This window comes from Nannobrachium achirus, assembly GCF_963921795.1.
Source record: "Nannobrachium achirus genome assembly, chromosome: 3".
Classification (NCBI taxonomy): domain Eukaryota; kingdom Metazoa; phylum Chordata; class Actinopteri; order Myctophiformes; family Myctophidae; genus Nannobrachium; species Nannobrachium achirus.
Genome location: NC_137812.1, coordinates 59,188,251 through 59,200,570, shown reverse-complemented (window position 1 = coordinate 59,200,570; position 12,320 = coordinate 59,188,251). Strand labels below are relative to the sequence as shown.

The window sequence follows — 12,320 nt, the reverse complement described above, 5'->3', positions numbered from 1 at the left end:
ATAGAGTGGCTGGGTGTGTGTCTGTAGCCTTTTTCCTCAGCGTTTTGCCATAGTAAAACGTGTGTGTGTAGCATAGCCTGTACATCTTAGGCGCCCTACACACAGTTGCGACAGCTATCATGTCTGTGTAGTCTGAGATTGAAGGGGGGAGGGGCCGATCCAATGCATTGTCAATGGAAGGTTGTTTGGTTTTTTGTTGTTGCCGTGTCTCTTGGCCAAAAGACAGCCTGTGGTTGAGCTAGAGACACGGCAACGACAAAACACCAACAAACCTTCCATTGACAATGCATTGGATCGGCCCCACTCCCCCTCAATCTCAGACGATACGGAGAAGATGTTTCACGCATATGTGTGAGTCCGGCGGCTCCGGCCCTAGACTCAAATCCTAGTCTGAAGACGTTATGACCACCGCTCACTTCACATTGGGTGTGATTTTTTTAACCATCTGTTGTGATAGACCAGTCAATCTAAGCTAAAAAAGGGCCTAAGCTCAAAGAAATTGCAATAGTAATCATTCAGGCTTTTTTTTTCTTTTTTTCTTAAATTTCCCACGATTTTTGTAACCCATTTTTTCACCCGGTGCCAATTGCCTAAGCTGTGATCCTGGGCTCTACTCTCCCTCTGCCAACCTGGGGAGGGCCCCGAACTGAGCTCATGCTTCCTTCAATGCATGAGGAGTGAGCAGGCCGCTTCTTATCACCTGACTGGGGGAGCTTCCCCGGTTGGACGTAGCGCGTGGAAGGAACACGTTATTCCAACCAGTTCCACTCCCCTCCATCAGGCGCCCCGGCTGGCCAGGGGGAGGCTTTATAGAGACCAGGATTACTGCATGTTTTTGTGAGGGTATCTACCCTAGGAGACACGGGGAGAACATGCAAACTCCACACAGAAAGGCCCTTTTGCCAACCCCACCTAGGGTGTGGGCACTGATGACGCGGAGGAGGGAACACAGTGTCCCCCGGCGGGAATCGAACCCAGGACCTTCTAGCTGTGAGGCGACAGCACTACTGACTGCGCCACCGTGCCCCCTCATTCAGGCTTTTTAAGGCCCATTCCCACTGGGCCAGATAACAGATAAAAAAATCTTTCTCCAGATATTTTTCCATTCAAAAAAAATAAAAAATAAATGCCACAGATAAAAGTATCTGTGGCAAATATCTGTGGTAGATATTATTTTTATCTGTATCTACCATCCACTTTGAATGGAAAAATATCTGGAGAAAGAGATTTTTTTTATCTGTTATCTGGCCCAGTGGGAATGGACCTTTAGGGTCATCCAAAAAAAGAAAACATGTTTAGTTTTGTGGGGTCCGCTTTTAGCCAGAGTAATGTTTTTTCGTGCAAAACAAATGCTTGCAATGGATTCAGAATCATGAAAAATCCCTAGTTAGACCCCTCACATGCTACTTAATGAACTTGAACCCCCTTGAATTCACCTTGATCCACTAAGAATATAATGGGAAACTTTTAACATGTTTTTTGGATGACCCTAATAAGGATAATAAAAAATCACACCCGTGTGAACTGAGCGGTGGTTTACCCACCAACCCCTAGAGCTTCGAATTAATTTATATTTAATTAAAACAACAAATCTGCAGCACTTCTCGCGTGTAACGTTAAAATGTGGCTGGTCTCGCGAGGCAGAAGTCTCCATTCGCCGCTGCAAAAGTGGGCTGATCTACAAGTCCACAATGCGTCACTGATCCAATAGGTTGTGGGCTTGTAGATTAATTAAAAGGGTGCTTGTTTAGCGACACCGACATAGAGCGAAGAATAAACCTCCAGCTACTGAACTTTCCCTACACTGACCGTCCTCCGCCTAGCAGACAGTGCTTTGCCTCTTGAGTTAAACGTGCTCACGTTTCACACAATGTAACTTTAATTGATTCAGAATGATAACGAGTCAAGCTGAAACGGGCGACTCATTTGGTAGGGACGGGAAGGCAGACTGTTTACGAGACTTCTCCACCGAAAACACTGTGTAAAGCATGGATTTCTTCTCTCACAAGTCTGCCTGCACGCAGCCACGTTCACGGTAAAACTCCCTCCGTCCCTCTGTAGACTACCTAATTTGGTTCAAACGAAAACATAATCCATTGGTGTGATTATAATTGCTCGTTTCACATCGTGGTTGTTCCACGCTTCGCATAGACGATGCGATGATACTGCTCTTGCTTTTACCAACGCCAGTCGTCAGGCACGTGCACACAGACATCAAACGGGGCTTGAGCCCCTGCCCTTTTAAGAGAGAATTGTCCACCAAAGGGCCCTTTTAGAAATGTCAGCCCCTGCCTCTCTTAACATTCTCTGCACGTCCCTGACCAACGCGGTCCCTGACCAACGCGTGAGAGAGAGAGAGAGAGAGAGAGAGAGAGAGAGAGAGAGAGAGAGTGTGTTGTCTGCCTCAGTGGTGCGTGTTCCCCACACTCAAGCCCCCACCGTTGCGCTGTGTGTGTGTGTGTGTGTGTGTGAGAGAGAGAGAGAGAGAGAGAGAGAGAGGGAGAGGGAGAGAGAGAGTGTGTTGTCTGCCCTGCTCAATAGCGCCCCTCCTTTAACGTGTGTGTGTGTGTGTGTGGTCTGTGTGTGTGGTCAGGAGAGGTATGGCCGGCGACAGACATACACGGCAGGCGACAGACATACACGGCCAGTAACATCTTGAAAGCGAATCACAGGAGCGGCTACCACCGCTCAAAAAACATTGAACCAGTACTATTGCAATTTCTTTTGGGTCAAACCTCAGATTGACTGGCCTACACTGCGTTTCCAGCTCTCCACTGAGGTGCCATGAAAACGTATTTGTATTCTGTCTCCCTCTGGCGGTACACCTTGGTAAATACAGTGTGGTCGTGTGGTGTTGGATCGGATGATGATGTGATGTGAGTGAGAGAGAGAGAGTGAGGTAAGGTTTAGTGTAGTCTCATCACCAGAAGCAATCTGCAGTGTCTTGTTTACAAGGTTACCTGATCGAAACCAAGCGGACCTTTCTTGTCTCACCGAAGGTAAACCTTAACGTCGACATAAACAGCCGACCGACTGGTTTGCAAGGCGAGAATGTCGTTGATTGGTGAATTCTCCCCACACAGGCTAACTGGCTAGCTAGCTAGCATGCTAGTACGTTACATCAGTGTTTATGTTTCAGTATTTCTGTTAGCTACATCTACTGCCGGTTAAAGCTGAAGCTGGATGACATGACTCTAATCTAATGTCATCACGATATTCAAGGGTGTCAACGTCTCGTGATATTTTCACGTTTTTTTTCTCTCATTCTCGTCGTACCTCTATCTTCCATCATCGATCATGTTGTACAACGCGGCGTTAAATGGATGGAGATGGCAGAGTGTCTGTGTCAGTATTAGTTCCCATTAACGTTGCACTGTAAACGAGCGTGTTTTCACATGATGATTTCCCACAGTCTTCTGAGATGTTACACATTGGACATTTTCAACCATTGTCCATGTCCATCATCAGCCCAGGCTGTGTAGCATTGCGGTAGCAGTGCACCAGCTAATTCGATTGGGATTCGTGTTGATGTTATTGTTACGTAGCTTTGCTGGACGTGGGGCTCCATATCGGCCTGGGCGTGGCGTCGGCCTGCTTTATATTCCGTGGTACGACCGTATCGCGTGTCAAAAAGAACCGATCCTTTGAACTAACGTGAGAGAGAAAAATGGCGAATTTATATAGATTTTCATGCATTTCCTTTGTAGCGCCTCCCCTCACCTGGAGCTACCCTCTCTTTAGAACGATAGCGGATCAGTGCACAAGACAGACAGCAGTATGTGTACTTGATTGACAACACCAGTATTTACACTCACTGAAGTTTGTTGTGTGGATCACATTCACAACAACCCCTCCCTATCCCACTGTTCGGCTCTCTCCTCATTGACTGTACATTGTCTTGTCTTATCTCTTTACAGTGGACAGTCGAACTGCAGCCCTGTATACCAAACAGGACACTGAGCTCTTCACCATGAACTGTGACATAGATGGTATGGCTGCTTTTGTGTATCTGGTTGTCTTGTGAGGAAAGAATAAGTACAGCGTATGAGAGAGAGAGAGAGAGACCTTGTAATTGCAGTAAGCATGCTTATGGGCGTGATGGATATAATATTTAGGTTTTAGAAACGTTTTTTTTTTTTCTCTTTTTTTTACTGATTAGGTGCGTGTTCTACCTATGTTGTTGTTTTTTCTAGATTGATATTCCCTATGCATTGTTATATTGTTGTTGATGTACTGACATATTATCTTGCTTATTATATCGATATATTACCTGCTTATTGTAAGTCACTTTGGATTAAAAGCGTCTGCTAAATGCCTCAACTGTAAGTGTAAACCGTGTAAACCGTGATGTAACATGGAACATGTGTGTGTGCTTCAGGAGACATGGAGAACCAAGTGGAGGTGGAAGAGAAGACCAGGCTCATAAATCAGGTTCTGGAACTTCAGCACACGCTGGAAGGTACACTATGCCTTTCTTTCTCTCTTGCCCTTCCATCTGTTATTCACTACTATGACTCTTTCTTATGCTCACTAACACCAACTCGCAGGCCCGGCGGCCACAATGGCCACAATGGCTGAGGTTGCTGTGCTTTAAGTGAAGGATTCCCATATACAGTACATATATCTGTATGGGCGCCTAGTTTTGTCTCGGGCTGAACCCATATCTAACGCGTCCCCCGCCTACGCCCCCCCCCCCTTGCAAAAAAAGGGCAATAGCAGATATACAAGCTCGCAGTGCCGTGCTTTTTTTCCCCACTTGATACTTCATTAAGCTGTATTTATTTAATATTAAAGTAGGCCTATTTATTCACTAACCTCGCCTCACCAGGCTTTCCTGAGAGAAAGCCTGGTATTCGTTTACTAAACAGGTCGTCTGATCCGGTCTAGACCGGATGATATCTTACGTCATTTTGTATTCAAAACGGACTACACTTTGGCCGGAACTACCGACCGGAATCAGTTTTATCCCAGTTAGCGCATGCGCAAAACCAGGTTAAAACTGATTCCGGTCGGTAGTTCCGGCCAAATTGTAGTCCGTTTTGAATACAAAATGACGTGAGACGTCATCCGCTCCCGACCGAATCAAAAGCCCGAAATTGGAAGCGATCCCAGGCTATTTATTCACTGATTGAAATAAATAATTCTGATTCTGAAATTGAGAGTCCAACGACTCAACGAGCCAATTAAACAAATGATCCGTAACAGACTTCCAGAATGACAGCAACTCATCACACAATCATTCGGCCAGATCATGGGATGAAGCATAGACTGTAAAAAAAATGGGATGAAGTTGATATTATTTTTAGATTACAAAAATATATAACAAACAAGTGTGCAGCCTCGGTAAAGAAGGACGATAATGACAGACGGAATGGGGAGCGTGACTGACAGGCGCAGCACTGGCTTTGGGACAGAATGCACTCTCTGTTTTTAGTCAGCTGCGCACAAAAAGTGTTTATCCGCTGGCAAGTGGCGACCATACTTTGGTGTGGCTGCAGCCTTAAAGTAAAAGTACCTCAAAATGCTCTTTTTATCCTGGTTGTTCATTCTTAGCCACCTGGCCACCTCTCCAGTCTTTTTTAAATGAAATTATAGTGGTGTGTAGTAGGCCCAAACTATGTCAAGAGAATGTCCTCAACAGAGCCACAGGACCCCTCACTGAAGGGGTCAAGCATTCAAACCCGTACTGATGGGTGGATGTGCTACAACTCTACTATAACTTCCCTCTCTATGTAGTAACAAACACACTGACTGTTCTTGCTGACACAGTCTAATTGACATCTTAAGCCACCCGACCAAGAGTTTCTCTTAGGAGTTTCCTTATATCACTCTAATGCATAATGTGCACCCTTTACCATGAATTCTCACACTATTTACTGATTGAATCTCACATGGATCAAAAGTCACTTAAAGGGATATTACACTTTCAAAGTCATTTTATCGTCTAATCAGGCTTTTATGAACACCCTGAACAGTTTTTAATTTGCTTCATTCAATATTTAGATATTTGATGTAAATGTTACCAGGCCCGACACGCCCAGGCCCTCTCCACATACACACCCATTGTAACTTCAAACTCCATTTTAACCATGATAGATTCATTAAAAACACCCGTTGTTTTTTCTGTTGACTCATACTACCCTCCTAATACGTGAGCAGGCCGTGTTTTTTCGATAACTTTTTTCATTAATTTTTAATAATTATTTGGGAAAATGAAAAATATTTAATACAAAAATGGATTATTAAAAATAAATGAAAAAAGTTATCGAAAAAACACGGCCTGCTCACGTATTAGGAGGGTAGTTTGAGTCACCAGAAAAAATAATGGTTGTTTTTAATTAATTTATCACGGTTAAAATGGAGTTTGAAGTTACAATGGGTGTGTGTGGGGAGAGGCCCTGGGCCTGGAGGGCCTGGTAACATTTACATCAAATATCTAAATATTGAATGAAGCAAATTAAAAACTGTTCAGGGTGTTCATAAAAGCCTGATTAGACGATAAAATGACTTTGAAAGTGTAATATCCCTTTAAAGTGATAGTTCACCTATTTTTGACATGAAGCTGTGTGAAATACTTGCCATTAAAATAGTGGTTACAAATGTATTAATCCATTACCCGAGTCCCGTGGTCAGAGTTCTGGTCAGTTTTAGATGAATATAAAGTAGTTCCGGTGATTTGGCAGGGGCTCCTGGCCCAATCATTAAAAATAGATGAATCCACAAAACTAGCGTCATTTGTATTGTTGACCTATTTCTACCAAATAGACCAACTTTCGTTCAACTTTGACCACTCTGTCACATGGTACTATTTTTTGTGTCCAGTATCAATACGCCGCTGCAACGTATTTCCCCAAAACAAGGTGCTTTGCAGTCAGCTGATCAGAACGAAACCTCGCTCTATATGGTAGAAATAGGCCAACAATACAAATGACGCTAGTTTTGTGGATTAATCTATTTTCAATGATTGGGCCACGCCAAATGGCCCCCACCCCATTGGAACTACTTAATATTCATCTAAAACTGACCAGAACTCTGACCACGGGACTCTGGTAATCAATTAATACATTTTTAACCACTGTTTTAATGGCAAGTATTTCACACAGCTTTATGTCAAAAATAGGTGAACTATCACTTTAAGTCACTGTTTGTATGGAATCACTAGCCCAGCAGTCTTTGTGACTGATGCTCCTGCCATCAGTGCCCCAATAACGAATAATTTGTTTTGCCATCTTGACCTAAAGTCATGTCCAGGGGCTGTACTTGTACATTAAGCTGGCTCAGGAAACGCCCCCAGTCCTCAAGGCTCCCTAAATACAGTGCAATTATTTAATTAATTATTACTTTATTTTATTGGCCTCTGTGGCTTGTGAATTTCATCCACTTGCCATTGTAGCTAAGCGTTTCATAACATAACAAGCCACATTCACTGTTTAGCTAGAGCATTTGATTTTTAGCTCATGAAAGCTGATTGAAATATCAGTTTTGCTGATTGCCAAAGTTGGTAACATTAGACAGACTAACCAGCTGGGGCCCACTGTACTCATAAAGGGATGTATTAACAATGCATGGATTAATGAATTATATTGTTTTTGGAATAATCTTTGCTTGACTTTCCTATGTTGCAGACCTGTCAGCACGGGTGGATGCGGTCAAGGAGGAGAACCTCAAGCTCAAGTCTGAGAACCAGGTTCTCGGTCAATACATTGAGAACCTCATGTCTGCCTCCAGCGTGTTCCAGACCACCGACACCAAGAGCAAACGGAAGTAAGGAGGAGGCCCTGGATAATCCTGTAGACAAACACCAGGGAAGAGTAAAGCCACCACAGAGACACAGAGATGAAGTTGTTTCCTTAACAGACTTGGATCTTTACTAAAGTCAAATGAGTTTAATCAAAATTACTTGCATCAAAAAAAATACAAACTAACAGTTAAAAGGGGAATTTGATGATATTCAATGTGAATTATATTGTGATGACATGAAAATCTAAAAAGAAAAAGGCCAATGCATTGTGTGTGTCAAGAACTCACATGTCTTTCAAGTGTTCTGTTTTTGGTTTTTACAATGCATTGATAGGATTCATGTTCAATATCAAGGATGTTCCCCTGAAGTCACCTATCCTAATGATTCACTAAGTTAAGACTTGGACATAACTGACTGATTTAATGACAGTATTGGCCAGCTCTGTTCTGTAGCAGCTTTCTCTCCTTCCTAGAGACTAAAGGTCATCCTTGGATCACTAGTACAAGATTCTAGCTCAGCTAGAAAACGGTGAAAAAAAAAAGAATTGTATACTGAACCATTGGAACAACTGGCAAGACACCTGGCTAGGGGTTATTTGTACATAGGGTTCATTCTCACTCTGTCAGATTTGGAGTAAATAGTATTTGCAAATACATTTTCCTTGTTTCTTTTAATATGCACGCTGTCCATGTTACATTTAAAATTCAGATAGTGTCATTTGGAGAAACGTTGAGTTGGCTAAAGTTGCTAAATTCTCAAATAAGTAACTTGGCACAGCATAGTATTGTCCAATCATGTGGCAAAACTTTAATCTGTCACAAGCAGGCGTAAACCTAAAATTCCTTCTAAACACTGATTTGTTTGTTTGTTTATTTATATACTGTATTTCTATGGAAGCCGGATCTGCATTTTGGTTGGATCTTGGATGTCATAATGATGCCATGATTTCACTTCTGTACTTCAAAAACCTGTTTAATCTGGATTGAACTGGACTGTATTAACGAGTGACAAATATGAATCGCATGGTCATTGTAATTCATTCATGTGTGAGTAACAGAACACTGTTCTTTTCTTTTTGTCTAATAATTGTCTAATGAAATATGATTGAATCAAATCACGTGATTGCAGAATGTTTAAAGCCACTACACAGTTTCTTATGCACAGGGAATTGGTATCTAGTTTGATATTGCCACTATGGCATGCTTGGAAAGCGAAAGCACAGGGAAACTGAATCTCAAGTGGTCAGAAATGTACATAGATTCCATTTTATTGCTGTTTTGTCATAAAACAAAATCCTTTGAAAATAACAGATATTTTATTTCAACACAAACATTGGTGACCCGTTAAATTGACTCTTTTGTTGTCCCTAAAAGCGAGTCCTTGTTGGGCTCCAAATGTTAGAATTTTAACTATTTCTAATAAAATACTGTAAAACCATGACAAAGATGTGATGTCATGGTTGAATTGAGAAGGCACTCCCTATACTTGCAGTTGCAGGAGAAGGGACAGTGCAGATCATATTGAGTATTAGTGAGGCAGCGACAGAATGAGACGTGGAGAAACCAAAGATAAAGACAGATGGAAGGAAAAAGGCAGGCCAGGTTTCCCCTTTAACTGTAAAAGAAAACAACTAGAGGCCTTGAGTGCTATTGATCCACTCAGCCAGGCTGAAGAACACTGCCTGGAAGAATCTATCTGGGCATTACCAGGAACAAACGTGATGTGCTGATATGGCTGATCACAGTTCTGCAAGCGGAAATGGGAGAGTGGAGCCTCAAAGGCCCACACCGCCTTGGTCTAATGTCTGATTTATACTTTGTTGTGCACCGGTAATAGCAGATCTACAAGCTCAGTTGTGCACCGGTAATAGCAGATCTACAAGCTCACAATGTACTATGTATAACTCTGGCTTAAGGTAATTGGACATAGAAGGCAATATGGAATGTAATCTCAACATTGAATTTTCAGCTTGAATCGGGGGCAGGTTTGTTCATTTGGACTTGAAGTTGGAATTTATTAAATACCGGTATTTGCATATCAAGAGTGACTATTATTTCTGGTGCTATTGTAGAAGTAAGGAAACATATTTTAGGATGGTCACACTGCACACTTAATGGATCCTGTAATTTATTATATTTGAAGGTACAGTATATGCTTATTTATTCAGTTTCCTTTTGGCATGCCATGCCCTACCTACAGTACACACCTCCCAAGAAGGCAACTACCATGTGTGTAGATGCCATGTAAATGTTAACAATTGCCTTCTAATGTTTGTTTAATAAAGACAAAATATCGTTTATTATTGAGGTTTTTATTTCTTACCTAATCTTTGTGTGTGTAATAGTTGAAGATTACTTGATAAAAAAGGAAATTACAAAAGAAACGGTTTTGTTATTTGGATATTGTGTCTTCAAATTATGTTTGCACGCTTACAGTATATCTCAAAACCAAGGAAAGAAAAACAACACTGTTTTTGTATTAAATATTGTTTTACTTCCAAGAGCAATGTACAATTAGCAAACATATGTAAACAGGAAAATCTGCCATCACTGGGCAAGAACATGACCTACAAAAGCTTGAGACAATAACATAGAAAAGAAATTCGCATAAACCTGTTTTCTCTCTGGTAGTCCAGATATTCTGGAACAGCGCAGTCTGCAGTCATGAATCCTTTCAGTTGTCAGAGGCCAACACTTTACCTATTCTAGATATTTTGCTCAAATGACTGACCATTGACTCAGGTCATTAAAAATGTTGGATTCGCACTACAGGCTTCTCTGTGCTGACAAGTTCAGTGTTTTATATCTTAAACAAGTTAAAAGTAAAGCATTTCAAAACAGGCCTAGGCTCAAACAATGCAATTCAGTGGCAAAACAAAGACCCAAAGATGATTCAAAGAAATGTCATTTTCTGAGGTGACGTGGAGAAGAACGTATGACTTGAATTGAAAAATGTCCAGGGAGATTAAAACAAGACTGGTCCAGTTTAAGATTAGAAATAAAATCCAGCTAAATTTAGGAAGAGTCCAGATTGCTGGAGAGGTAATGAGAATGATGGCACTCTGGTATGCCTTCTGTGGTCCTGGCCCAAAATCCAGCATTTTTGGACAACCATTAATGAAGGTTGCATTTTCTCCTATAGTTTGTACAATTTGGGTGATCACCTACCACTGTAGGGATCTCAAAGGCATATAGATACTGCCAGTAGATATACGTTTCATTTTATATTATTTATTAGGATTTTTTTATTTTTATTTTATGCAATCTTGTGTACTTGTTTGTAATGGGTATTGTACGGTTTGTATTGAAAATTATAATAAACAGTTGGTCATAAAAGAAAGACCTAAAGACACCCAAAAACGGCATTGTCAACCTTTTAATTCTCAAACTGGCAGAAAATGAACAATAGTTTTAAAACAGGAATAAACAGTTTAAAAACATGAATAAATAGGATTATCAGTGCTGATCCTTTTGATCTTCAGTTTGCTATAACTTAGTAAAAAAAAAAGATGCTTCCTGACTCCCTTTGATAGATTTAAATCAGCATCCATTTTCCAAGAGGTAACATTTTGACCATAGGCTGAGGTGTCCTGTCATGATGGTCATTATCTCAAGTCTTTATAGTACGAGCGTTTCGGGCAAAGATTGTGCACTTTACAATAAAAGCAGGACATTTGGCACTCAGAACATGCCATATGGAACATTTTTGGCTATAGGGGCATCGCAGATTTGTCTTGGGAAACTTGTGGGAGCCAATCAAAGTTGGGGTATACAGTATACAGTAAAATAATACAAAAAATAAATATGCTCTAAGTAGCATCTGAGGGGTCAAACTAGGAGTTTTTCATGATTCTGAATCCAATGCAAGCATTCGTTTCGCAAGAAAAATATTCCTTTCCGAAAAATGGCCCACTCAAAACTGTGAAAAGTGTTGACTCATCACTAAACCATAGTTTTATGGGGGCCGTTTTAGCCCAAGGAATGTTTTTTTGAGCAAAACCAAATTTGAGACCCCAAATTTGATTGGCTCCCACAAGTTTCCCAAGACAAATCTATAGCCAAAAATGTTCCATAATATGGCATGTTTTAACTGTGTGCCAAATGTCATACTTTTATCGTAAAGTGCACGATTCCATCAAAATACTGCCCGAAACGCCTGGACAATAACACATTTCTGAGAATAAAAAACAAACAAAGGAACTACTACCTACATCATCAAATATTCTTCACCATAAAGAGTGGCAGCAGAAAAAACAAAGAATGTCACTCTTGAGATGGCGCCTGCGTGCTCTGTAATGAGCGGTATACAACTACTGTAGTTTACAGAGGCACAGAGGCTATCCGCTGTCTCTGCTCTCTCAGAGCAGTCAGATCATACGATCATAAAAAGCCAACAGTAAAAACTCCAATGAACTACCATGAACTATGTTCAGAAAGGAAGACTGAAAGCTTAGATGGGGCTTAAGGGAGAAAGATGGAGGGCACAGGCTAATGAGAGAGGGAGAGAGCGAGTGTGAGTGTGAGTGTGTGCTTTCAAGAGAAGATGAGAAGTATGCAATGGATGGAAGCTAATGAAGTAA

At 41.3% G+C, this 12,320-nt stretch overlaps 1 protein-coding gene across 1 annotated transcript; it reads left to right on the top strand.

Annotated features, from left to right (window-relative positions):
- Positions 1-2,873: 2,873 nt before the first annotated feature.
- Positions 2,874-7,997, top strand: LOC308281256 (short coiled-coil protein A). Its single transcript, XM_080721390.1, has 4 exons — positions 2,874-2,999; positions 3,918-3,989; positions 4,379-4,459; positions 7,626-7,997. Exons 2-4 carry the CDS (start codon positions 3,971-3,973, stop codon positions 7,766-7,768), a joined length of 243 nt encoding a protein of 80 aa, XP_080577516.1. The 5' UTR covers positions 2,874-2,999; positions 3,918-3,970; the 3' UTR covers positions 7,769-7,997.
- The last annotated feature ends 4,323 nt before the right edge of the window (positions 7,998-12,320 follow it).

Bases quoted from the DNA above. Each gene is read 5' to 3' on its own strand.
- LOC308281256 (XM_080721390.1), top strand. The intron at 4,460-7,625 runs GTACACTATGCC...CCTATGTTGCAG, and splicing joins ACTTCAGCACACGCTGGAAG to ACCTGTCAGCACGGGTGGAT.